Source organism: Notamacropus eugenii, chromosome 2 (genome assembly GCF_028372415.1).
Source record: "Notamacropus eugenii isolate mMacEug1 chromosome 2, mMacEug1.pri_v2, whole genome shotgun sequence".
Taxonomy (NCBI): Eukaryota; Metazoa; Chordata; class Mammalia; order Diprotodontia; family Macropodidae; genus Notamacropus; species Notamacropus eugenii.
The window spans coordinates 326,553,183-326,581,082 of record NC_092873.1 but is presented as its reverse complement, the minus strand read 5'-3'; the positions used below and the strand labels follow the sequence as shown (position 1 = coordinate 326,581,082).

Genomic DNA, 27,900 nt, shown 5'->3' with positions numbered 1-27,900 from the left:
TTAAGTGACTTTGCCAGGCTCACGCCTTGTCTACCTAGGGCTCCTTAGGACTCCAAGGGGATCGTTGGCGTCATTTTACAGATGAGACAACGGAGGACTGGAGAAGGGAGGGCCCCCAGGCCGGAAGTGGTAGGCCCAGGGGTGCAAGCCGGGGTTTCCGGCGCCCTTCCCACGGCGCCCACCGCGGCTCTCGGGTCCCCCGCCTCCGGAAAAGAACGGACCATGCTTTATCCCACAGGACGAGCTCACTAAATGTGTCACGAACGAATCAATACACGAATGGCTGCAGGGATGAGGAGGCTCCTCACGTTCCGGGCCTCGGCGCCTCGGATGGCCGGGCCGGGCCTTCGCGGTGACCAGAGCGGTTTCCGGGGGGACCCTTTTGCTCACCGCACCACGGAGCCGCCCGGAGCCGGATGGCGGAGACACCGTCCGGCTGCCTCCGTGCAGAGGTATGGCCCCGACTCCAGTGCGGGGTCGAAGGCGGCGGCGGCGGCGGCGAGGGCCAGCGGGTTAACGGCGGCGCTGGAGTTCGAGGCCGAGCCGGAAACGGCGACCGGAGCCGCGGGTCCGGGAGGCGGTGGCCGCGGGCCCTGACGGACCCCCCGGAGCCCCGGGGGGGAGAAGCGGGTAGCTATGGCCGCGATCGCGCGCGGGGGGCTGGTGATGGTGGAGAGCGCGTGCGTGCTCTCTGGAGGGCCGCGCGAGGGGCCGGCGGGGGTGGGGGGAGCGCGTGCGTGCGTGCGCTCCGAGGGCTGCGGGGAAGGGACCGCGTGCTCCCCGGGGGGCTGCGGGGGGTGGGCTAGAGAGGAAGAAGGAGGAAGCACGTGCTGCCAGAAGAGCCCCGGCCAGGGCACCCCCAGACCTCGGAGGCTGCGGGGCTCCCCGCCCCCAGAGGAAGCTGGCGACGCTCCGAGGCGGGGCCCCGGGGGTCTGCTCTGCCCCTGCCAGGCGCCCTCAGGGGCAGGGAAGGATGCGGCTGTGGGCCTCCTGGGCATGAAAGGGCCTTTAGAGCCCCCCCCCCCCCCCCCCCCCCCCCCCCCCCGGCTCCCCGGGGGAAGGAGAAGCTTGCCCTTGGAGTTGGAAGCCGAGCGGGCTGGGCCGGTAGACCAGTCACCCCGGACTGTGACACCATCCTGCCGGCTTCCCAGTTACCTGCCCAAGTACTCTCCGCTAGGGACTTGGAATGGTCCGCCGGGTGGGCTGTGACGCGGCAGATTTTATGTTTTTGTGCAGAAACTAGTACTCAAATCGATATGTTCTTTGACGACCTCTTTAGTTTTTGTTTTGGTGATCCTTTCCGGGAGCTATTCTCTACTAAGGATCCAGTGAAATAAAGATGGTAAAGCGCTTAGCACAGTGCCTGGCACGCAGTAAGTGCTGTATGAATGTTAGCTCTCATTACTGTGACTGCCTAGAGGGAGGCAGGGGCCGGTGCTTGCCATCCCTCACCTATCCCCAGAGCCAGTCCAGCTGGCTGTGTGAGGAGGTTGCCCATGATTTCCTATTATCTTTCTCAGTAGTACAGATGATTGAGAAATAACTGTCAGGTCCCCTCTAAACGTCAGCCCAGTACTGACTTGATGAAACTTTTAAAATAGGCTATTTTATTTGTAAAATGTCCAATTGGCACTTGTTCTGTTATCAAGTAACCTGGTATTACAAAAACTAGAATGAACTGTTCTTAGAGAAGGATGGATATTGACTTGAAGTGGTTCCTTACAGTCTGTTCTTTTGATAATGTCTTGGCCCCAGCACTAAATGGCTTCAGGGAAGGACCTGGCTTAATATCGTTTGCTTGACTAGACACAAGGAATATATGAAAGAGACATTTTGTTCTTTGTTGCTTTCAGTATGGCACCAAGAGAGACTTTGGTAAAGAAGATGTGAAGGGGAATATATTAGAGTAACATTCAAGGTCTTATAAATTAATAACAAGTAAGAGTAACACTTTGGTTTTTCTAACATCTTGCCTCCAAAGAACTCAAAGCACATTGACATTTGCCCTTTCAACATTCGCTTGAGAAATAGTCATTCCCATTTCATGGGAATAGAGATCATGAAACACAGAGAGGGTAAATGATTTGCTTAAGGCCTCACCATATGTCACCTGATAAAGCTAAACATTTCTTCAGATTTCTTTGAAGAAATCTTCCTGATTCTTTCTAGGGGGTGGGGGAAGCTAAGAGGGAATTAGTTAATTCAAGGAAGTAATTTTATAATTGGTTTTTTATTACTAGGGCTTGGATTTTATCCCTCTAGGCTGAATTTGATGCAGGAATTTTTTTTTACTTTCCTTGGAAACTCAGGGTCTTCATTTTCTTCCCTCTGACTTTAGTCTTGAAAAGATGCCAAAACTGCAGGGATTTGAGTTCTGGAGACAGACTTTGCAAGGGGCACATTATGTAGTTGCCCCCATGGTAGATCAAAGTGAACTGGCTTGGAGACTATTGAGCCGTCGCCATGGAGCTCAGTTGTGCTACACACCTATGTTACATGCTCAGGTGTTTGTTCGGGATGCCAACTATCGAAAGGAGAATCTGTACTGTGATGTGTGTCCTGAGGATCGCCCCCTTATTGTACAGGTAATAAAGCCTAGATACTGGAGAAAAGCATCTTTTGGAAGGTTTAGAGTCTAGAGTAGGGATGGGGTGATATTTGTTTCCTAATAATATCACATATCTGTTGTTCAAGTAGAGAATCCTACATGAGACCTTTTTCAATAATCAGTATAGAACTGAAACCAAAAACATTCCCAGAAACTATTTCCAAATTTCATCAGAAGGATCTGTGAAAAAACTAGAATAGAATCATTGGTGGTAGTGTGTTGCTGGACGATCACTTAGTCCAAAGAAATCCAGAGAGTCTAGAAGTGTTTTTGGTGCATTGATGAAAGCGTACAAGCCACTTATTCTATCTAATCCCACTTAGACACACATAACACTACTCTTCCCATCACTCCTCCACGTGCACATGTCCTCAGCAGATTGAATGGGAAGAATAATTCTGCTTTTTTATGAGTTGTCAATGAGGTAGTAGCTAGATCTTATTAATCATATGAAATTCACACAGAAAACAGAAGTATAGACTTTGTTATATTTTTGCTATAAGAAGCGACCTAGAAGACCTTTATAATCCACCAACAGGCTACAGGATTGTACTCTGAGAAATACTGCTGTATAAGACAACCGAAGGCCAAATTCATTCCTTTGAAGCCACAGCAACTTGTGAAAATACAGGCCCTGTATTGTACCTCTCATTGAGCTTGGCTCTGATGGGTGTGATGGACTGACGACGTATTTTTTCCAGTTCTGTGCCAATGATCCAGAGGTGTTTGTCAAGGCTGCTCTTCTGGCTCAAGATTATTGTGATGCCATAGATCTGAATTTGGGCTGTCCTCAAATGATCGCCAAGAGAGGTAAGAGCAGAAAGGAGCCGTTATAAAAAAAAGTTAACTAAAACTTCCCAGGCAGCAGGATCCTCTTCCTTTTGAACTCTTCTATTGTCTAAGCAACAACACATTATGGCTTAAATCCATAGAGAAGAGCATCTGGAATTCCTTACTCCCATTTTACACTCCTTATATGAACTTGATCAAGTCACTGATCTTTTTTTCAGCTTTGGCTTTTTCATCTGTAAAGTAACAGTTATTCACTCCAGTAAAATATAGAAAAGGAAAGCACATTCTATCTTGAAAATAGAGATTATCTTTTGTACAAAATCATTTTACAAATCACAATTGTATGGCAGTGAATGTTAAACATTACAAAATAAAAAAAAAAAAACAAAATCATTTTACTCCCCATTAGATAGAACTTACTTTCAGTAGTTGAGAATTTACTCCAAGTTCACTCTCCTTATGTTTATTATTAGAAATAATTATTATTGTTTAATCCCCAGGTGCTCACTCTTAGCTTCTTTGAGAGAATCCTATTTACTTTTAAATCTCAATACAGAGAAATTAGTAGGTAACTTATGTTTCTTTATCCAATTTTAATTGTGTTAATTGTGTTCTTGGCAAAGAAACATCTAGATCTGAAACTTTCAAAATTGATTTTAAATTATAGAATGCTCTTCCTTTGTCTTCCCTAAATATTACAGTGTATTTGCATGTGCACATGACTGGCTCCCTGGATGGTGTCAGAGTCAGTTAAACATTTATTAAGCATCTACTGTGTGTCAGGCATTGTGCTAAGTGATGGAGCAAGGAATTTTCTGAAGTCAACTTGACTTCCTCCAGAGATGCTCCATGTCATAGGGATAGCATTGGCAGTTGCCTGTTGAAGAGTTCAGAACACATGTTAGAGTTGTCCCACCTTACTTCTGCCTAAAGTATTCTCTTCCCCCCCTTTTTTAAAGTAGTATATTGTGACTTCTACTCAATGGTGACTGCCTTAACTAGCTAAGTTCAGAGAAGCTCACCAACCCATTGCAGGGTGATGAAGTTTTCAGATACAGCAAGTAGTTCCTACACTGTTGAAAACACAGATTCTTCAGGTGTTTGAGAATTTAAAAAAAAAGAAAAGCCACACAACTCTAGTCCTAGAGACCATTCCACTCAGTCATAGAAGAGTAGCAGTCTGCTGATACCAATGAAATCACAAAAACTTGAAGAACTGAAATTTTTTTTAAGCTGAAGATTTATTTTTTATTGATGTCTTTTGTTTTCAAATCACATTCACTTCCAAATATATTCCTCTCCACCTTCTTCACACAGCAAAACTTTACCTTACAATAACAAAAATTACAAAGAGAAAAAGGAAAAAAAAGTTCAGCAAACCTACATATTCACCCATTTGAGTGTATAATCAATATTCCATACCTAGTGTCAGAGGAGGGAGGGGAAGAGAGGTTTCTTTTTTCAACTTTTTTTCTGGGGCCAAGCTTGGTCATTACTATATGAGTATACATCTTTATGTTTTGTTTTTTCTTTTTTACATTATATCCTGATTTTGCTTACTTTGCTGAATCAGTTCATATAAATCTTGAAACAATTTTTTATGAGCCAGTTTATCTTTGGTTTTGTTGGTATTATGAGGTTCATTTTTTACTGGTGCCCATTATAATCAATCCATGTCTTCTTTTTTGTGTAGTACTTAACTATGTCCTTCCATAAGTTCTTTGGCACTTTCGTGTATTTTGTGGACTCTGCTTCTATACTTGGGTTTTCCTCCTTGCAAAATGGCTCACCTATCTTCTTTTAATTATACATGCTCTTTTTTTTTTGCTTGTTTGTTCCCTTTCTACCTTTTTTCCACACTTAATAGTATTTTATTTTTTCCAATTACATGTGAAGATAGTTTTCACCTTTATAAGATATTGAGTTCCAAATTTTTTCTCCCTCCTCCCCCTGCCATCTCCCCAAAATGGCATGCAATCTGACAGAGGCTATACATGTACAATCATATTAAACTTATTTCCACATTAGTCATGTTGTGACAAAAGAATCAGAACAAATGGTAAAAACCAAAAGAAAGGGAAAAAAGAGAGAAAATAGTATGCTTTGATCTGCATTCAGACTCCATAGTTCTTTCTCTGGATGTGGATACCATTTTCGATCATGAGTCTTTTGGAATTGTCTCAATTCATTATATTGCTGAGAAAATATGCATGCCCTTGATTATGTTTTCTTGTGTGAAGGTCATCACTGGTAATATGTCACAACCTATTTACAACCACCTTATCTTCCTATTCCTCTTTGGATCCTCTCCAGTTTTAACTCTAATACCAAAACTGAGTAAACTTGAATTTACAGCTAATTAAACTTTTTTAAAGATCTTAATTTAAATATCTATAACAGCTTTTCAATTACTTCCACCTCTTGTATCTCCTCCTATGATCTTTCTTTGGCTACTCATTAATGTATTAGTGAAAATGTTTTTCACACTTTTTTTTAAATACTCATAGTTATAGTCAGTGTGCCTCCTGATTTTCAAGTTCTAATTTTTTTTCTCTTTGCATTATTTCATTTGTTTCGTTCATTTTGTTTGTCCATTCGTCTTGATAGAGAGTCAGGCAGCATGACATAGATAGAGTGCTGGCCTGGAATCCAGTGCCTCCTCCAGCACATATTGGTTGGATGACCCTGGACAAGTCATGTAACCTCAGTGTTCCAGGCAATTCTCTGTAAGTTGCAGAGAAGGTGCTGACTTGCATTGGTAGAAAGAGTTTCTTCACCTAGGAGTTCCTTATGTTGGAAATACTCTTGACACTAATAAGGTATCAAGGAAAATTTATCTCAGCAGAGTTCAGAGGAATTGAACACTTTGGCCAAAGCGGATCCCCAGCCTCTTTTCAGGCAGATGAAGCATTGGATACAGAAGTGAGACTGGCAGGTTAGTTAGGACAGATCCTCCTATCAGGGGATGGATTGGTCTATTCTTTATTAGAGAATTTTCTCTACATGCCACCCCTAGTAACCACCCCTAGTGTGATTCCCCCCTCCCAAACATGTTTTAACATAGGACCCATGATCTGAAAATGGAGGGATAATTTTATGCAGGGTGTGTCTGCTTATATACGTGAGGTTCATTAAGCAAGTGCTGTGAAGAAAAGCCTTCTCCAGGTAACTCTAGGTCATTTTTCCTGGCTAGTTTCAGCTAGTTGTAGATTTGGTTCCTTTATCAAAAACTTTGTAATTTTGTAATTTGTCATTTTCTGAAGGCCACTGTCTGTCTCCTGATTGGCTGAGTCCACCTACAGTCTTCTGGCCTTCTTATTATCTGACTTATTTTCAATGATGTTGTCAACTAATAATAATTTCTATGGATACTTTTTGCTGTCTCTCACACTTACATCAGTGAAATCATAGTTCCAGTTTCTGTCCCTATATTTCTTTTTCCTTTCACTATTTGCCATTCTTAATTATATTGTAGTGTTTTGTTATTTTGCTGTATTACAGTTCATCTATTCCTCAGTTGGAAATTTGGGTTGTTAACATGATAATTTTTATAATTCTTTTGTAACACTGTTCTCCAAAAACATTCTGACAGCTGTATGTAAATGTGTCTTGAATACTTTATCTGAATTGGCAAATAAAATTCACTGATTTTTCCCAGCCGTAGGTGGGGGAGAAGGACTATTGATTTGTGAGAACTTCTTGGATGCTGTCACTTTTCAAAATATATAAACAGAATCACAGAAGATCAGTAATTCTCTTTGTATAACAGCTATTGCAATGTTACATACAATTAGACCCTTAGTAAATGTGTTTACTAAAATGTATTTGGGTGCTATATAACAGAGAGTAAAAAAAATGGAATCTTCAGAATTTGAGCATGCTGACAAATGAGCTAAGCCTTGAAGGCCTCTCTCTATTTCCTGTACATCAATTCCTAATTCCTCTAATTCCTGTACAAATTCCTGTGGATTTGTATCCACATCATACATTATATTTCTTGGGCTATTCCACCAAGTGGTATTTCATCATTGGGGGAGAAATTAGTGACAATACATAGTTCTTTTTTTATGAACTAAATTTATGGAGGCTTGTGTGTCAAAGTGAACATAAGATAACTATCTGCAGTTGAGAAATAGGTGTAATTTGGATGGAGAGAAGTGGGAGGGAGGAGAGTAAATGTGTATTTGGTGGACCATACCTTACCTACCTTTCTACTTCTGCTAGCTTGAGATACTCTCCTCTTCCTTAGGTCATTATGGAGCCTTCTTACAAGAAGAGTGGGATCTCCTGCAGAGAATGAGTAAGTTGATCACTGCTAATATAATAGGAATGAATGAACCCCAAGATTTCTGCATGATGAATTGCCGCTGCCATCCTCTTGAGCTACTCACCATTATAGTGACTCAGTTTTTCCTTCTGTAAGATGGAAACTTAATGTAACTGATAGACTGTTGGAGGTATTAGATTAATGGGAATGAGTGAATAAAGTCTTCTGAAGAAGGGAATGAGCATTTTTCATACCTGTCCAGATATCAGGGTTAGGGGAAGGACTAGAAGCAAAGGAAGTGTCCAGGTAGAAGTCTCCCCAGCTGTTGGTGCACACACTAATAGTTCCACCTCTGTTTTTTGCAAGAAAAAATGTCTCTGTATTGGGAAGAGCACTTGTAATTCTGTGTTCAACTTCCCTTAATTATACAATATGAGCTTGTAAAAGGAATCCTTACTGAGAATCAAGAAACCTGGCCTCTTATCCTAGTGTCACTGTGGACATAATGTGACCTTGTACAAATCCCTTAAATTCTCTGTGTCCCAATTTTTCCCCTGTAAAATGGGGGGGAATTAAAAAATATCTGCCCTTTCTTTCTGACCAGTTTATGAAGATAAAATACAGTCATGTGGTACAGTGAAGACTAGGAAATTAAGACTTTGTTTCCAGTGCTGCCCTTGTCTCTTACTGGCCGAGTGACTTCTGCTTTCATCTGTGAAATGAGAGGGATTGGATTAGCTGATCTCTGGTTCCCTTCCAACTCTAACATTCTACGATTCTAAGTAAAATTATTGATCTAAGAGTAGAAGCACTACAAAATGATATTATTATCTTCAGGGTATCCTATCTGACTCATGAAATGAAAGAACAAGGGATGATAGCCAAAGTATCCTACTGGGAAGGATTGATGTAGGATAGTGGTTGGAGGGAGGAAGAAATGATCATGAAGGAAGTTTTCCACATTTGTGCTTTTGAATTTTTCACTCCCTTGCCTTATACATATCAAGATTTGTGTACATTGCTAGCATTCTTCTCTGATTTTTTCCTAGTTCTGTTGGCACATGAGAAACTCTCTGTTCCAGTCACCTGCAAAATCCGTGTCTTCCCAGAAATTGACAAGACTGTGAAATATGCTCAGTTGCTGGAGAAAGCTGGCTGCCAGGTGAGGCAGGACACAATATCTGTTGACGTTACCTGGGGTCAGTGGTTCAGCAACATTTCCTGAACTTTAAGCTGTTTCAGAATTCAAGTTGACCCCTGACCTCATTCATGCAAGTGTGAGAGCACTGTAAGACAAAACACCACAAAAGAAAGAAGGAGAAAGACAATCTAAAGTCCCCATCTTCACCTTTCTCCCCTCCCTCAAGGATCTGCCTTTTTTCCTTCCTGCTCTCCTTGATTGCTTTCATAGCTGCCCTCTCAGAAAAACACCTTAATGTCTGATTTCTTTTCATGCCTTAAGTGTTAGCTTATTCCTCCTAGTCTCTGTGGATTTCACTGTAGGAGCATGTACTGGATAGCATGATGGGTGATCGTTTGGAGTAGTCTCTCTTATGCTTGTGAGGGTTCCTACTCCTACTCACCTTGAGCCAAATCCACTGTAGCCCAGTATTCCCCTGACCAAAATTTGGAGGAGGCAACATATGTACCCAAGCAAAACATGGGCTGCTTTATTTAACTATGGAGAGAATACTTTAAACTCTTCAAGTGTGGCTATTAACTTGGTCTCCTCTCCTCTTTTACGTCTTTTGCCATTCATCTACCCTGAGCATATTTCTTTAAGACAGAAAAATTATTTCTTCCAGACCCAGGCTTTGGATTTTTTTCTCTCTGATAAAGAGAATCATTTTCCAGGCAATAGTTATATTTTTAGTATCTTAAAGATGAGCCAAGCCCTCAAATTTGCTAGATGTTTAGAATAGAATTTTACAAATAAATCAGTAGGAACCAAGTGTCTTTAGTGCAGTGAAAAGATTACTGAACAGAGCGTCACATGATCTGTGTTCTAGTCTTAGCCTTACCACTGACAAGCCATGGGCAAGTATTTCATTTGACCTCTTGATCTCTTTCTTCCTCTGTTAAAGTAGGGGATTGACCTAGGTAATCTGTAAGGTCCGTTTCAATGCTGATATGCTTTGATCTTACTGTAATATGTATTCCTTTCAGGGGAGCATGAGACAGGGAAGTGAAACAACTTGCTTTGTGTCCTACAGTGAACCAGAGAAGCAGAAATAGATCAAAGGAATCCTGAGTAGATCCTGTTTCCTCTCCACCACATTACTGAGTTTAAGAAATTGCAGTAATTTTCTTGGTCCTTTATTCTAGCATTTATAGGGGTTTTATTAAAAAAAAAACCCAAAAAACTAGCTTCCCTGATAATTTATTGACTTGTCAGAAGTAATGAAATTCTTGTTGACTCTCTCTTTCTCCCTTTCCCACTCTCCTCTCTCTTTCCCTCTCCCTCCCTCCTTTTCTGTGTCAGATGCTCTTATCAGGTACATCCTTTGTCTGTTCCCCCCTGACATTAATCACTGTCCATGCCATTTCCAGACCCTCCCATTACCCTCATCATCAGTCAGAGGCATGGACTTTATCCTTTTCTACAACTTTGTCTTTTTATTCTGTCTGCCCTTACCTCTCCCATATTTTTACTCACATTTCAGATTCACATTTTTGCTCTGCAGTCAGAATGCTCACTTTCTTATTTAACAGATATTTGAAGGCCTGCTATGTGTAAGGCATGGGCTAATAAATAATATAAGGGATATAGAAATACATGGGAAGCAGCTGGTGGTGAAAAGGCCAGAGTATTGACCCTGGAGCCACAGACCACAGTTCAAATCCAGTCTCAGATACTGAATAGCAGTGTGACCCTGGACAAGTTAACTTTAACTCTGTCTGCCTTTGTTTCCCAACTGTGATCATATAAATGCTTATTCCCTCTCCCAAAGTGCTTTTGAAATTTCTGTATCTAAATCCTCTTGTCAATAATAGACTTGTATTATGCCAGATTGTGTAGTGTAGCAGATAGCAAGGTTCTAGTATAGTCCCAGGAATTCTCCCTCTGAATTTGACTTAATCTTTTACCTTGTTATATATTTTACCTCTTTTCAGGGAAAAGATGTCTTCTCTGTTCATATTGAAAGCACTTGGTCACTTAAATCAGTTGGGGATTCTAATTACCAAAGCCCAGATTCATTCACTAGGGACAATTTTGAGGTTTCTTCCAAAGGGCTTTACAGTGAAGGTCTTAGGGAAAGATTTCTCTGCACACCTGGTGTGGTAAGGGGCACCACAGAGCAGCAGTTTCAAACAACTCTCTCTGCCTTCTCAAAGCCTGATGTCTTTTTTTGTCCTAGTTATTAACTGTTCATGGTCGTACCAAGGAACAGAAGGGTCCACTATCCGGAATTGCGTCTTGGGAACACATAAAAGCTGTGCGGTAAGTAAGTATTTGGTTAATAGTGTGAGGAGGGAGATAGACTCAGTCCTGGGGGGTAAAATGAGTCCCTGAACATTTCTGTAGCCCTAGTATAGGGGGTAAGGGGTGGGAACGAGGTGGGAGGGGCATATAGACCAGAAGTAGTGTTCAGAGTCTTGTATGTCCCAGATCTCCCTTTAATAATCCATCTCAGTCACAAAGAAAACATCAAGTTTCATCGTCTTCCAAACAGGATGAGGAAATTTATCAGGGAAAGGCATAATGAGCAATGAGCAGCAGCATCATTCCTGGATTCCACCCTGCTTCTCTCCAATTACCCCGGCCCCCATCCTCACTCATCCACAAAAGAGAGGCACTTGTTAGAGATTAAGTTCTGGAGCCATTCTCTTAGCAGAAAGAGTAGGACAGAGACTGGTGTGAAGGCTTGACTCAGCTGGTCTTACAACATGATAGGGTGGTGGCAAGAAAGGGATTGTCCTCTCTCCCAGGCCCTGAGTATGTCTTCTTTCTTCTAATAGGAAGGCAGTGAATATCCCTGTATTTGCAAATGGAAACATCCAGTATCTCCATGATGTAGAAAAGTGCATTCAAGAAACAGGAGTGCAAGGGGTAATGAGTGCAGGTAAGAATTCTATAGCTCTGTTTATCCTCCACTCCTGTGTGGACACTCATTGTTTGCAAAGGGTGATGCAAGGGATTGAATAGTGGAGAGGAAGTTACACAAAGAAACTAGGAGACATGATCCCTGTATTTAGAAATGTAAAATCTGGGAAAAAATAAAATACTGTTTACTTAAAAAAAAGAAATGTAAAATCTGGTGGGAGACACAAATTGAACATGAAATCATTTCGTGAGTGAGTTCAGGTAAGGCAGTAGGCCTTTTTAGATCTGTTGTATGTCCCACTCATTCAGCTGCAAATACTACCTATGAACTAGCCTGTGGCCATGGTGCTCTATGTTAACAGCATTAGAGATTTTTCTTCTGAGCAGCCCAGCTAGAGAGCAATAGAAATACTGACCTCATAGCTTTTGGACGTTGTATTTGCTCCAGCTGTATTCCTATGTCATCTTGCTTGGCTACAGATCATGCTACATTTGGTTAAAGTATGTTATATGCTAACCATAAAATCTAAGTTGTGCATTTTTCATTCTTTTTAAATATGAATTTGAGAAAATTCTTCAAAGTCAAATGTTTCCCTCATTGATGACTTCAGAAATTGGGAAGACTGTTTTAAAGGTTTAACAGTAGAGCCACTTGCTTATTAACTCAGATCATTTTGTATCATTGTTGCTGTTAGGATTTGTGTACTTTGATAGGCATATGATCTCTGCTGGTGCAGATTGTAGTACCTTCTCTATGTTTGTCCATCCTGTGGGACTCTCTTTCATGTCTTCCCATGTTTATACAAGGGAGAGTGGATGGTGGCCAGATCTATTACTGCATGGACATGAAGAACTCCCTAAACAAGAAGCTCTAGCAAAGTGGATCAGTACTTTCCTATAATGTATAGTCTTAGAGTGTTGCCTTACACTCTTAGATGGTAGTGACTTGGTCAGGATCATACAGCCAAAATGTGTTAAAGAAAGGCCGCGAAGCCAGATCTTTTGGCTACAAGGCCAACTTTCTGTCTGCTATACCATGTGGTCCATGTTTACATAAACATCATTAAAAAGAAGATTGAAATTCTCTTTCTCTTCTAATAGGACTTAGCTTTCTTGGGACTAGGCTCCCCAGTGACCAATTTCTAATCAAGGCTTGACTGTTTTCTGTAAGTAACTCTAGCCCAGCGTTATTATGAGTCAGAGAAGCTGTTGTCTTGAGCTGATTATTAAATGTGACTAACTTAGGGGGTATCTTGGTCTTCTTCATTCTAGCTACTGAGAATTTTAGTATCACAGCTTGAAATTTTTGAATAAGAGTCCTGAACTTTTATTGGAATGCTTAGATTTTTTTTTTATCAGGTGCCATATTTCTTGTGGAAAGATTGCCAGGAAAAAAAATTACTAGGTGGGACCTGTGTTGGTTAGAGCTCAAGACAATTATTCTGCTATGCTTCTCAGCTTATTATTGGTTACAGACTGAATTGTGTCTAAGGTCTTCAGACACTACCTCACCCTACCTCAGTACTAAGGGAGACTTGACCTTCTGTATTGTCACAGCTTTGAGTTTCTGTCTTATTCCCCAGAGGGTAACCTACACAACCCAGCCTTGTTTGAGGGCCGAAACCCACTGGTGTGGGAGATGGCCGAGGAGTACCTGGAGATTGTTCAGCAGTACCCCTGCCCCCTGTCCTACGTCCGGGCTCACCTCTTCAAGCTGTGGCATCACACGTGAGTTTCTCTGGAAGACAGAGCATTTGAATACTTGCTGTGTTCAAAGGGTGGTGGAAGAGGTTAAATATCAGAGAGGAAGTTATATGACGTGAACCATATATATGAAAGAAATGATCCCTGTGCTTTAAAAATGTAAAATCTGGTGGGAGACTCAAATTGTTCATGAAATCACTTAATCAACCTGCAGCATATCAGCTGGGGCAAAGTAATAGCATATGACAGGAGATGGAAATCCTTAAGGGACTTAGGAATAGATTAATTTGAGATGGTTGAGGTTAATCAGGGGTATCTATGTGTGGGAAGGGGGAGAAATGGCTGCAATTTTCATCAACCTTATCTATTGTGATTTAGCACTTAATGTCAGAAAAGCTGTATTTTCTGTGGTGTAGCAACTCATCTCTCTCTCTCTCAGCCCTCACCCTACCCCAAAGGAAGGGGAGAGTCCAAGCCTGTCTTTGTGGAATGAGTATGCATATTTTTTTCTGTTTTAGGCTACAGATACATCAACAGCTTCGGGAAGAACTGGCTAAAGTGAAGACATTGGAAGGGATTGTTGATGTTAGCAGAGAGCTGAAGCTACGTTGTCAGGTACTTTCTGGGAGTACCCATTTGAGTCTGGTAATGAGGTGACTGTGTCTCTGATTGGCTGTGTCTTCCTTGGACAGTCTGGGTAAACTGTGGCTTGATGAAGTCCAGAGCAGTTGAACCTAGGCCTGTCAATACTGATAAAGAAAGATTACTAGTCACACCTGTACTTTGGCAGGAGGAAATGGCCAATCAGAAGGAAGGAGAGAAACCCAAAGGAGGATTGCCTTTCTTCCATTGGATCTGTCAACCATATGTTCGACCTGGGTGAGCTATCGAGGCCTTAGCCTAGGATTGGCCTTGTGTGTGTGGCAGTTGGGGGTGGACTGTACTCTTCTGCATAGGTATTCCTGGCTCATCTTTCCTTGGAACTGGTTGGATATCTCCCTTCTGCCTCTTTTAGGAATTCTTCTTGACTAATAAGTCAGAAATTCTGATTTTATATCTGATGATTGACCTGATCTAGCTCTTCCCCTACTTCTTCTGTATCTCCTGCAGTCTCACTTGGTAGCTGTGTCAGTAACTGAGACTTCAAAATGAAAGCCCCAAACTTGCAGAGATATAAGTAAGAGGTAGTGTGACACCTGCCCACTATTCACAGCATGTAATGTTTCAGCCCTCTTAGATTCTTTTGCCTTCATTCCTCTCCAACTTTCTGCCTCTTCTAAGAGATTTAAATATAACTATGAACCCCCACTTCACTATGGCTGATCTGTGAGTACACTGGATCTCCATCATTTATAATAGAGCTTCTGGGGTATTTACAGGGTACCTAGCTTTCCTGCTTTCTTAGTTTACAGTCCCTGTGGCATCTTCCCTTTAGGCCTAAAGAGGTGTGCAAGGAGAATGGCAGCACTGATTGCAGCACACGGGGAAAGCGAGCCTTGGAAGAAGAGGAGGATGGCAGTTCGGACTTTCTCTCGAAGAATAAGCAGAAAAAGAAATTGAGGAACCCAAACAAAAACTTTGACCCTTCCTTGAAACGTAAGCTTTAGCCTAGCTCAGCCTGGGTCTGAGGAGGAAAGATGCCAGCAGAAAAGAATAACTAGAACTACTTGACCATCGTCTCCATTTTCTTCACTTTTTATATTAACTATGGCAAAAATTAGCCTCATAATTTAAGGAGGTGGGGGGATATTCCCCAGAGGGACAGATGGTTCAAGCTTCAGTGAAAGTAACAGATGCCAGAAGAAAATCCTACAAAAGGTAGAGAAGGTAAATCCTTAATTGGAACTATCCAGCATTATTGAGCACTTTCATGGAAGTTACTGTGCTAGACTATCATATGTTTACAACCTTGAAAGAATATGGGGATTAGACATGTGCCACAAACAACCATAATCCAAATTAATAATAATAGTAGTATTTATATAGTATCTTAAGATTTACAAAATAAATTTCTCACTACAGCCTCGTAGAAACTATAAGTATTTTTATCAGCATGTCATGGGGAAGAAAGTTGAGGTATAGTGATCTGTCCAGGGTCACACAACTAGTGAGTACTGTAACCAGGATTTGAACCAAGAATATTGTGTTAAGTGTATAATAAACATATAGAGTAGGAAGAGGATTTCTGGCTTGAAATATCAAGGGAAGTTTTATGGAGGAGGTGATGTTTGAACTGAGCCCTGAAGGATGGGTCGGACTTCACATAGATGAGGAAAGGACATTTATGGCAGAGTGACCGATGTGAACAAAAATAGGCAGAGAAGTTAGGAATCTTTCACGGAATAGGAATTCCATTTTGCTTGAAACATAGGGTTTGTGAAGTAAAGCTGGAAAGGTAGGGCGAGGTCAGATTGTGGAGAGCCTTGAATGCCAAACTGGAAGATTTGGACTCTATTCAGTAGGTACTAGAGAAAGTTTTTGACCAGTAGAATGATATAGTGAGAGTTGTAAATCAGAAAGATTAGTCAGTTTGCAGTGTTGAGGAAGGATTAGAACAGGGAAAGACTAGGGAGGCTGGAAGCATTATTACATTAATTTAGGTTCTGGGATCATGAATTAAGATGATGGCAGTAATAAGGGGAAAAAAAGACACATAAAGTAGAATTGAGACAGCTGAATGTGAGGGAATAAAAAAGGAGGAATCAAATTTTGAGGGACTTGGAGAATGGTTGTCAATGCTAATTAACCAGGAATTGAGAAGTCAAAAAGAAGAGCTGGTTTTGGGGAAAAGGTGTTGATTTTAGACATGTTACATTCAGTGTTGTATCCTCTTTAGATCGTAGCTATTTCATAGTCTACATTCTGAGATAAACTACTTTCAGCTACATTCAGCGAATCCCATGGCATGTACCTGTTATCAGTCTTTCCTATTATTAGGTGAAGTGATATCTACTAGTTTCAGAAGTATATTTCTGTAGGTTTTTGGCTTATTTGTCATTTAAAAATGTCACCAAATCATCTTCTTCCTTTTTTGGTGAGGAAGTATTAATCTTTCTGTAGCTAACCTAGAGTGATCGTTATTGTACAGGTTTTGTTAGGATACTTCAAACCTGTGCTGGTCTCTTTTATAATTTTGAAAGTACACCTAGAGACAGGTATCGCATTGGATTTAATTGCTTTACATGTGTTCTTCCCATGTTGCTTTGATTGCAGGAAGCTAATAACTCAATATATCTTCCCTTGAAGAGACCAAGGTATTTTTAGGTTTTAAGTTTTATTCATGGTTCAATATGACCTCCAAATTCAGGCTCAGAGCCTTCAGGCTTTGACTTTGTTTTGCATGTTTTTTTCCCTTAGTAGAACCAAATGCATAGTCTAATATAATTCATGTACATCAAATGATGGTTTGGTTTGACTCCCTGTTTAATTTGGAAAATATACTTACGTCTATTTAGAAGAAATGATAATAAACTTAAAAATAGAACTATATAATAGACAAACTGTCTCCATGAAAATACCATGTTTTAATCAAATTTTTCTTGACATTATCATGTTGGTGGCATGTTTGTTTTAAATAGATAACAGTTTTCCATGTGAATAGCAAATATTCTAGCATTCTTAGTATATATGAGTTTATTTTACATACAGTAATAAGCCATGAGTGCAAAACTGAGAGGCTTTTGATCAACAAAAGCAGGATAAATATTATAATGCTTTTTTAGGCAGCTTGTTCAATAATTAACATATTGATAATAAATTGTTCTGGTATGCTCCTAGGACTTTTCAGACCACCTTTTTTGTTACTTGGTCAGTATATTGTTTTCTTGTGTTATGGATTTTTTTTTTAGTGATACAAGCTCTAAATGTATTGTATATAGTTTGTAAACATATGCCAGGCCTATATTTGGATCACTGGTCATCTCATCTTTTTGTAATAAATACAGGATGACTTCTGTTAGGAAAGATAGGATTACTTTTGTTCTGATTCTTCTTTGACAACATGATTAATGTGGAAATATGTTTAACATGACTGCATGTATAACCTATATCAGATTGCTTGCTGTCTTGGGGAGAGAGGAAAGAGAGAGAGAAAAACTTGGAACTCAAAATCTTACAAAAATGAATGTTGAAAACTATTTTTACATGTAACAGGAAGAAATAAAATCCTGTTAAATGCAAAAAAGTGGAATTAGGAAGTTGGTAAGTGCTTTGCAATTAAATCATGTACCACTGTGAAGTGTTCAAGCCCCTAATTTTATATATGTGTATATATATATATATATATATATATATATATATATATATATATATATATATATATATATATATTATCTCTAATGCTTTCCTATTTTTCAGAGAAGCTCAAGTTTCAGTCACCTCCATTGATGCAGCTATCTTGTTATTCATCAAATTAATGGTGTTTAAGCCTTCTGTTTCTCACTTGATCCACCTTGTATTTTGCTTTGTGGGACTTCTTGAAACCAGAAGACCAGAAATTTTCCATATCTTCCCTCTTCTAGGAATCTCATCTTTGATTTCTGTACTTATCAAGCTTCTGTAGTAAAACTTTTGGTTCAAGGGGAATTGTGTATTTGTTTCTGGTGCTACTTTGATTCCTTACATTACCTTTACCTTTTCACCTTTATATTTAGTTGCTTATTAAGAGAGTCAAGATTTTTTAATTTACTTTGTTTTTAATTTCTTTCTACGTATTTCTTTTTTGTTGCCTTTAATTGAACAACATGGCCTTCAAATTTTTTACTATGACTACTAGCTAGGTTGCACATTTCTACAAATCTTAAATAATTCTTTCAAGTTGCTTCTGCCATAGACCACCGTTTGATGCCTGCTCTTAGAAGTATGCTTTGACAATTAGAGTTTCCCTCCTGTGTTTTTCCTTCGTTCTCATTGTGGCAATGGTGTACATCTGTGTCTGTCTTAAAATGTTTTTACATATTCTGTCAAATACTCTAGGAAAATGCATTTGTTTATGATGGTTATCAGTTTTTAAAAATTATATTCTTTTAGTATAATTGGTCTGTTAGTTTCGATTCTTGCTGTCAAACTAAAAACCTTAGAATTGTACTCTAAATATGTCCATCTCCTCTTTTCAAAATCATTTGTAACTTTGGTACTACTTTTGTCTTCCATTTTGTTATTATACATAATTTCTAGGGTTTGTATTAAGTGAAGATTTTCAGTGACTTTGGGTTCTTCAGCTTTTCCCACTTCACATTTTTTATTTAGTATCTTATTTTGTCTAATTTAGGGTTAGGGATAAAATTATTATTTATGATTTCCCTGTACTGAGTGGCAATATGGGACTTGGAGCTGAGGGTTTCATTGACAAAAAGCATTATGTTTTTGTCTACAACTGGTGAAATCTTTTTCCAGCTTTCTTACGATACAGTACTGGTACAGAATGAATGTAGTTATATGTTTTCTGTTGCATGTGCATTCGTAGTTGGTTCATTTCAGTGGTTAATACTATGTGAACTGAAGCATTTCTAGCAAAGAAGGTCTTGGAATTTCTTACTTGTTTTAGTATATCTTGGCTTTTTGTGGTATAGGAACATACCACTCATTCTACTATTCTTTAAATCAATCTGATCATCCTAATGGTTTGAATAGGGTCATTCTTCAACCCTTTGCCATCCTTCTGTTTCTTTGACCCTTAAGTGCAGTTGTGTCACACTGATTGGGGTGCTAATCCAGTCAGAGCCCAGTTTGCCAGTGGTTTGGGTTTCCTGCTAGGCCTTCTTAGTGATCTTAGTGCACATCTGTGTGTATCATCCTGGCTGGCATTCCCATTCCCCTACTCTATACTTGTATCCCTCCTCCCTCCATTAATGATGGGTTGGACTTTGAGGTTATTGTTATTATTATTGCTATGTGGGTATATATAATAAGAGGCTTAAAAATGTATCTCAGGAAGGAAGCTGCTTTTCCCCTTTACGATCTAGAAATGGGCTTAATCTGAGAAGTTAGAGAAATTTTAGCAAACAAAATAATCTCAATATCTCAACTTTTTAAAAAATAATTTATTTTTAGTTTTCAACATTCACTTCCAGAAGATTTTGAGTTCCAGATTTTCTCCTCATCTCTCCCTCTTAACCCACCCCAAGAGACTGTGCATTTTGATTACCCCTTACCTCAATCTGCCCTCCCTTCTATCATACCTTTTCCTTCTCTCATCCCCTTCCCCTCTGTTTTCTCGTAGGGCAAGATTGATTTCTATTTATGCCCCATTACTTGTATTTCTTATTTCCCAGTTGCATGTAAAAACAATTTTTAATATTTGTTTTTAAAATTTTGAATTTCAATTTCTCTCCCTTCCTCCTTCCCCACCCATTCCCACTGAGAAGGCAAACTATTCAATATAGATTATACATGTATAGTCATGCAAAACACTTCCTTAAGTCATGTTGTGAAAGAGTAACTATATTTCCCTCCATCCCATCCTGTCTCCCATTTATTCTATTCTCTCTTTTGACTCTGTCCCTCCTCAAATATATTTGCTTGTAATTACCCCCTCCTCCCTTTTGCCCTCCCTTCTATCATCCCCCTTCTACCCCCACTTATCCCTTTCCCCCTTTCCTGTAGTGTGAGACAGATTTTCATAACAAATTGAGTGTTCATGTTATTCCCTCCTTAAGCCAAATCTGATGAGAGTACAGTTCACTCTTTCCCTCTCACCTCTCCCCTCTTCCCCTCCCACCTCTCCCCTCTTCCCCTCCATTGAAAAAGCTTTTTCTTGCCTCTTTTATGTGAGAGATAATTTAGCTCATTCTATTTCTCCCTTTCTCGTTCTCCCAATATATTCCTCTCTCACCCCTTAATTTTATTTTTTTAGATATCATCCCTTCATATTCAGCTCACCCTGTGCCCTCTGTTTATATATGTGTAATTCCTCCAACCACCCTAATACTGTGAAAAGTCTCAAGAGTTATTATCTATTGTCTTTCCATGTAGGAATATAAACAGTACAACTTTACTAAGTCCCTTATGATTTCTCTTTTCTGTTTACCTTTTCATGCCTCTTTTGATTCTTGTGTTTGAAAGTCAGGTTTTCTATTCAGCTCTGGTCTTTTCATCAAGAATGTTTGAAAGTCTTCCATTTCATTGAAAGACCAATTTTTCCCCTGAAGTATTATACTCAGTTTTGCTGAGTAGGTGATTCTTGGTTTCAGTCCTAGTTCCTTTGATTTCTGGAATATCATATTCCAAGCCCTTTGATCTCTTAATGTAGAAGCTGCTAGATCTTGTGTTATCCTGCTTGTTATTTCCACAATACTTGAATTGTTTCTTTCTAGCTGCTTGCAATATTTTCTCCTTGACCTGGGAACTCTGAAATTTGGCTACAATATTCCTAGGAGTTTTCCTTTTGGGTTCTCTTTCAGGAGATGATTGGTGGATTCTTTCAATTTCTATTTTACCCTCTGATTCCACAATATCAGGGAAGTTTGACTTGATAATTTCTTTTTTTTTTTGTACTTATTTATTTTTAGATTTTGACATTCATTACATAAAATTTTGAGTTCCAATTTTTCTCCCCATCTCTCCCCTCCTCCCACCCCATAATACCTTGCATTCTGATTACCCCTTCCTTCAATGTACCCTCCCTTCTGTCACACCCCACTCTTCCTTTATCCCTATGTTCTCTCTTTTCTTGTAGGGCAAGATAAATTTCTATACCCTATTACCAGTGTTTCTTATTTCCCAGTTATATGCAATAATAATTCTCAATATTCGTTTCTAATACTTTGAATTCTAACTTCTCTCCCTCCCTCCCTCCCTACCCATCCCCACTGAGAAGGCAAGCAATTCAATACAGGCTATATATGTGTCATTTTGCAAAAGACTTCCATAATAATCATGTTGTGTAATACTAACTATATTGCCCTCTATCCTACCCTGTCCCCCCCTTTTTTTATTCTCTCATTTGACCTTGTCCCTTCCCAAAAGTGTTTACTTCTAGTTACTCCCTTCTCCTATTTGCCCTCCCTTTTATCATCCCCCTCACTCCACTTGTCCCCTCAGCCCCTACTTTCCTGTATAGATAGATTTTCATACAAAATTTAGTGAGCATGTTATTCGCTCCTTAAGCCATATGTGAAGAGAGTAAGCTTCACTTTTCCCCTCTTACCTTCTCCCTTTTTTCCTCCATTGAGCAACATTTTTCTTATCTCTTTTATGAGTTATAGCCTGCCCCATTCCATTTCTCCCTTTCTCCTCCCAGTATTTTCCTCCCTCATCTCTTAATTTTTATTTATTTGTTTTATGGATATCATCTCTTCTGATTCAACTCAACCTGTACTCTATCTATGTGTGTGTGTGTATGTGTGTGTGTGTGTGTGTGTGTGTGTGTGTGTGTGTGTGTGTGTGTGTGTGTAATCCCCCCACCTACCCAAATACTGAGAAAAGTCTCAAGAGTTACAAATATTATCTTTCTATGTAAGAATGTAAACAGTTCAGCTTTAGAAAGTCTTTTATGATTTGTCTTTCCTGTTTACCTTTTCATGCTTCTCTTGATTCTTGTGTTTGAAAATCAAATTTTCTTTTCAGTTCTGGTCTTTTCATCATGAATGTTTAAAAGACCTCTATATCATTGAATGACCATTTCTTCCCCTGAAGTATTATACTCAGTTTTGCTGAGTAGGTGATTCTTGGTTTTAATCCCAGTTCCTTTGACTTCTGAAATATCCTATTCCAAGCCCTTTGATCCCTTAATGTAGAATCTGCCAGATCCTGTTATCCTGATTGTATTTCCACAATACTTGAATTGTTTCTTTCTAGCTGCTTGCAATATTTTCTCCTTGACATGGGAACTCTAAAATTTGGCCACAATATTACTAGGAGTTTCTCTTTTCGAATCTCTTTCAGGAGGTGATCAGTAGCTTCTTTCAATTTCTATTTTACCCTCTGGTTCTACAATATTAGGGCAGTTTGACTTGATAATTTCTTGAAAGATGATGTCTAGGCTTTTTTTTTGATCATGGCTTTCAAGTAGTCCCATAATTTTTATTGTCTCTCCTGGATCTATTTTCCATGTCAGTTGTTTTTCTAGTGTGATATTTCACATTATCTGCTATTTTTTCATTCCTTTGGTTTTGTTTTATAATTTCTTGATTTTTTTCATTGTCATTAGCATCCATCTGCTCCATTCTAATCTTTAAGGAATTATTTTCTTCAGTGAGCTTTTGGACCTCTTTTTCCATCTGGCCAGTTCTGCTTTTTAGTCCATTCTTCTCCTCATTGGCTTTTTGGATCTCTTTTGCCATTTGGGGTGAGTCTATTTTTTAAGGTGTTACTTTCTTCAGCATTTTTTTAGGTCCCATTTAGCAAGCAGTTGACTTGTTTTTCATGATTTTCTTGTATCACTCTCATTTCTCTTCCCAATTTTTGCTCTACTTCTCTTACTTGATTTTCAGAATCCTTTTTGAGCTCTTCCATGGCCTGAGACCAGTTCATATTTTTCTTGAAGGCTTTGAATGCAGGAGCTTTGACTTTGTTGTCTTCTTTTTATATTTTGGTCTTTCTTGTCACCAAAGTAAAATTCTATAGTTTGATTCTATTTCCGGTTTTTGCTCATTTCCCCAACGATTTACTTGACTTTTGAGCTCTTTGTCAAGGTAGTTCTTTGTTTCCAGTAGGGGTGGGGGGTGTACTGCCAGCCACTTGATCCCTCCAGATTCTGAGGACCTAAAGTTCCAGAAACAGCCGCTGCTCCTCTCCCTGCTGCTGCTTTGCGCTCCTTCACCCTCTCCTGATGTCCTGGGTCTGGGTATGGACCACTTTACTCTGTCACACAGGTCTGACAGGTTTTTTCCAATTTGTCCTTCCAATTTGTCCTCAGTGATATGGGGTTGTGAAGTCTGGAAACCACCACAGATGCCAGAGATTCAGTCCCCCTGAGGCCTGCTCAGGTCCTTTCAGAAGGTGAGGCCCATGCTGGACTGTGCTCTGCTCCCAGAGTGGCAAAATAGACACTTTGCATCAACCTTTCAGGCTGTCTTGGGCTGGAGATTTGCTTTACTGTCATTCTGCGGGTTCTTCAGCTCCAGAATTTGTTAGGGTCATTTTTTATACGTATTTGGCTGGGTTTGGAGGGAGAGCTCTAGCAAGTCTCCCCAATATCTCAACTTTTGAAGGAAGCTTGTGTTTTATTATGTAGGAGTTGTAGATTCATGTTTTTTTTTTTTTATCTTATGAAAGTTTGATTGATGCTTTGTTCTTACATCATCATTACTTCTAGATCTGCTCAAACACCCTCACCCCCCAACCTCCAAATCAGGTCCTCTGTTGAACCAAAGAAATACGCAAAACCAGTTGACACAGTGATCTTATCTGACATTGCATGCAACATTTCTCATCCATAGTCCTTTCCCCAGTCTCTTAAGAAAATGAGGGAGACATTTTATCCTCTCCAGGACCAAGATTGGTTATTACAGTTGTTTAAGATCATTCAGTGGTTTTCTTTTTTATTTTTTATATTGTTCAGTATCTGCTTTCTTTCATTCTACATGAGCCCTCCCATGCTTTTCTAAATTCTTCATAGTCTTCATTTCTTAAAAGTACAATAATTTTCAGTATACTAGTCTGTTGAGCTAATCTACAATTGAATCCCTACTTTTGCAGTTTTTTTTTTGTTTTTGTTTTTTTTTCAAGTACTGCTATGAGTATTTTGGTGTATATGAGACTTTGACCCTTGTTTTTCCTTGGGTAATTTTTCCTATAGTAGAATGCGGGGGTGGGGGGTGGGGGGTGGGGGGGGATGTGCAGTTTACTTTGCTCAAGTAATTGCAAATTATTTTCCACAATGTTAGGCAAACTTATGGCTCTACCAAGACTGTATTAAGTGTGTTTGCCTTCCCACAGCTCTTCTGTTTTCCTTTTTTTTTGTCTTTCAATCTTTTCAACATTCACTTTTATTAGATTTTGAGTTCCAAATTTGTTTCTCCCTCCCCTCCCCAAGATGGCAATCTGACATATGCTATACATGTACAATCATATTAAAAATATTTCCACATTACTCTTATTGTGAAAAAAGAATCAGAACAAAAGGGAAAAACCACAAGAAAGAAAATACAAAAACAAAAAAAAGGAAAATAATATGCTTTGGTCTGCATTCAGATTCCACATTTCTTTTTCTGGATGTGAATACATTTTCCATCATAAGTCTATTGAAATTGTTTTAGATCATTCTATTGCTGAGAAGAGCCAAGTTTATCAAAGTTGATCATAGCACAACCAACACTTTTGTTTTTTCTTTGACAGTCTGGTGAGTGTAAGGTTGCAAACCTCACAGTTGTTTTAGGTTACAAGTCTTTTATTATTCCCTATCAGTCTTGGATATTGGACTTGTGTGGTACCATCTTGGGTTCACAAGGAGAGGCCACAGTAGATGAAAAGGTGGTCTTTTGGTCAGGAGCCACAAATTTCAACTTGGGGAACAAGGGAGTAGGTGGTAAAAGGAAATAAAAAAGAAAAAATGAATGAGTGATTGAGTTTCTGAAGGAGAGGGGGAAGTGGGGTAGAAACATCACTTCGATTATAAATCACTAGTTTTGAATATATTCCTTCTCTTTTACCACCTTTGTAAAGGGGAGATTCGGCAAAGGGGAAAAAGTTTAAGAGGGGATCAGTGCTCACCTATAAGATGAAAGAGGATAGAAGGGTAGATTGGGAAGCACAGTCTAACATCCTCATCCCTCTGCAGAAAACAGTGTTCTTATTTTAGCTTCAGTGGACTGGTCACTGTTGCTTCACAGCTACAGTTAAGTTCCACACTCACCACTTTTTATCACATTGATTTAAATTTAACAGCATTCCCTGACTCATCATATTCAACTAATTATCTTTTTCTCTTTCCTTTTACCTAGCGAAATATGCAAAGTGTGACCAGTGTGGAAACCCAAAGGTAGGTCTATCAGTCCAGCCCCTCTATCTGGACCATTACTCTTAACTTCCCATGACTAAATTTTCCCTGGGCATGGACCTTCCTAGGCCCTGTGAAAAGCATAAATTTTGTCACTGGCCTCAAGCCATTCTCTAAGGGCATTATTAAGCTGCTCCCATTCTTCCTGGAAAGAGATGTCTCAGTGGGATGTTTCTCTCACTAGGAAATGATATGAGAATTGTAATTTCTCAATCCAGCTGAGAAATTTTGAGGTTATTAAATATTTTATCTATGTCTATGGCAACTCTAGAACAGAGTTCCTCTAATCAAGTATAGCATACCAGTGTAAATACCCTCACTTCTTGCCAAATGGACCTGAAAGGTCTCCTTCCACTCCCCCATATGTTAGAGCAGGTTCACAACTCAGCTGTATCATCCTGTACCATCAGAAGAGACAGTGAGCAAGACCATCCACAGAAAGCTGTCCCAGAGGTTATTCAGATGTCAGCAGGGATGATTTCTTTGGGATCTTGACCCTGGTTTTTCCTTTGGGGAGACCCGAGTACCACGTTTCCAGAATGTCTGTGCTTAATCTCCTAGAGATATGATTGAGGTAGACTAGACTGTTATATTCTTCCTTACTGAGATTAGTAGCAGACCTTAGAGGAGGCACTTCTAGCCTCTAAATGTTATGTACCCTGCTAGTTGTTAGCCCAAAAAGTACTATGAATATTTTGGTGTCTGAAATTGACTTTCCCTCCCTGACTTCATAGAGATTGCAGAATCAGAAAGCTACTTCACTGACTCTTTTAAAAGATAGGGTTGGCAATAGGGGCCTAGGAACAAAAGATTCTTTTTTTTCCTGCTCATCTTGGCCCTGGGTGGTCAGATGCCTTTTTCACAAGGTAGTCCAGCATTTTCTCCAACATGTGATGTTGACACTGATGTGTGCTTTTTCGGCACTAGGTGGGGAGCATTGTCAATATCTGCTGCTAAGTTTCCAGCCTGCTTTGCCTCAGAATAACTTTCATTCCCCTTCTCATTTTGTTTGAGTCTTCTCCCAGGTCTCACTTGGCTTTATGCTAAGCAGAACTTGTGAGGTGATCTGTTGTTAGCCACTCAGATTCATTTCTTAGTCCTTAAAAAAAGAACTTGAACTCATTTCACCAGATCTTCTATTTTTAGGGCAATAAATGTGTTTTTAACCTGTGCCGGGGCTGTTGCAAGAAGAGAGCTTTCAAAGAAACTGCAGATTGTCCAGGTAAGAGAAGTGCTCGCTAGTCCTAAAAATCATGGGATGGTAAATAAGAAACCTGGCCAATTGGGGAAACCTGACCCCAGCCCTGTTTCTCCCCTGGGGGTGTAGGGGACAACAGCCAGGCTGGTTTAGGTGACTAAATCTTTTCTTCTCCTTTCTGCTCCCTCCCCCCAAGATGATTATCATCTAAATGGAATTGTGTGGTAATCCCACTAGCCCAACTCCCTAAGAAACTTTCCCAGGAAAGTTTATTTGACTTCATACCATCTTGTCCACCTTTCTTTTCCCACAGCCAGGTCCTAGGAGCATCCTGACTTTAATCCCTAGGAACTCCTCCATCCCCAGTAGCTTTGGAGAACTTCTGGAGTGTTTTGGCAGAGTGTTGTTTTAATATTGTCCTATATCTCTTCTGCACTATGGCCTATTCATTGGAGACTCTTATTGTTGCCAAGTGTCTCCAAGGTTTCTTCTATCCTTACCAAAGAGTTCTGTGTCCCATTCAAAACTGTTCATATGTCCTGTTTCCCCTAACTCTTTACTTTTCTTCCTATTCTCAGGTCATGGATTGCTTTTTAAGACCAAATCAGAGAAGTCCCTTGCATGGAAGGGTGGCCAGCCCAGCTTGCAGGAACCCCAGTCCAGGGATCCAGGAGTGAAGGAACCGGGTGGATTCCCAGAAGTTGTGGGTAGTGTAGGATGAAGGCCCAGCTGGAGCCCAGTACAACCCCTCCTCCATTCCTGGGCTTCTGTTCCAGTGCCACTGCCTTGATAATGGTATCAGGGCTGCTGCTGCTGCTGAATTCAAGATAAGTCTTATTTAAATCAACACCTTTACTCAGGGAAATCTCCTGTTATTTTAACACAGAAGGAAATGCTGTATGGTCCTCTCACTACAGGGCCCATATTAGGGCCTCTGGAAATGCTGCATTGGAGAGCAGGTTCCCAGGCTGGACCTGCCTGCCCACTGTCCTTGTTAACCCCTGTTTTAAAAACTGAAAAAAATAAAAATAATAAATAATCATTTTACATCATAGCTCCCAGTGTGAGATATTGAAAAGATGAATCCAAAAGAACCACATTCGGGTGGCTCCTTCCATCTCGGAAGGGGTAAAGGAAAAAGATAACCTCAGGCCAGGTGAGCAAATTTCATCTTAACCAATGAGATAAGTTCAGCACCCCTATTTAGGACAGTTCCCAGGGCCTGATAAGCCTGAGTTATGTTGACCTACTTACCCACCATATCACAGACTGACTCTTGGATGACATCAGCACACAAAGCATCACCACAAACCAGCCAAATTCTGTGGTGTTAAGTCAAGTGGCAAGA

General features: G+C 39.9%; 1 protein-coding gene across 2 annotated transcripts; it reads left to right on the top strand.

The window, feature by feature from the left end:
* The first annotated feature begins 399 nt into the window (after nt 1-399).
* DUS1L (dihydrouridine synthase 1 like) lies at nt 400-27,606 on the top strand. 2 transcript variants are annotated; one of them, XM_072645399.1, is made up of 14 exons: nt 440-630; nt 2,339-2,585; nt 3,310-3,418; nt 7,650-7,700; nt 8,717-8,829; nt 11,027-11,109; nt 11,628-11,731; nt 13,296-13,440; nt 13,935-14,031; nt 14,207-14,295; nt 14,852-15,012; nt 25,299-25,336; nt 26,501-26,576; nt 27,131-27,606. In XM_072645399.1, the coding sequence occupies exons 2-14, from the start codon at nt 2,349-2,351 to the stop codon at nt 27,271-27,273; spliced, it is 1,446 nt and encodes a 481-aa protein (XP_072501500.1). In that variant the 5' UTR covers nt 440-630; nt 2,339-2,348; the 3' UTR covers nt 27,274-27,606. The 2 variants fall into 2 exon arrangements, with proteins under 2 accessions (XP_072501501.1, XP_072501500.1); XM_072645400.1 differs by lacking the exons at nt 2,339-2,585; nt 3,310-3,418 and having other exon boundaries at nt 400-630.
* Nucleotides 27,607-27,900: the final 294 nt, after the last annotated feature.

Excerpts from the sequence above, each read along its gene's own strand:
- DUS1L (XM_072645399.1), top strand. The coding sequence starts at position 2,349 with ATGCCAAAACTGCAGGGATTTGAGTTCTGGAGACAGACTTTGCAAGGG. Across the intron at positions 11,110-11,627 it reads GAACACATAAAAGCTGTGCG|GAAGGCAGTGAATATCCCTG; the intron begins GTAAGTAAGTAT and ends TTCTTCTAATAG. Across the intron at positions 14,296-14,851 it reads CAACCATATGTTCGACCTGG|GCCTAAAGAGGTGTGCAAGG; the intron begins GTGAGCTATCGA and ends TCTTCCCTTTAG.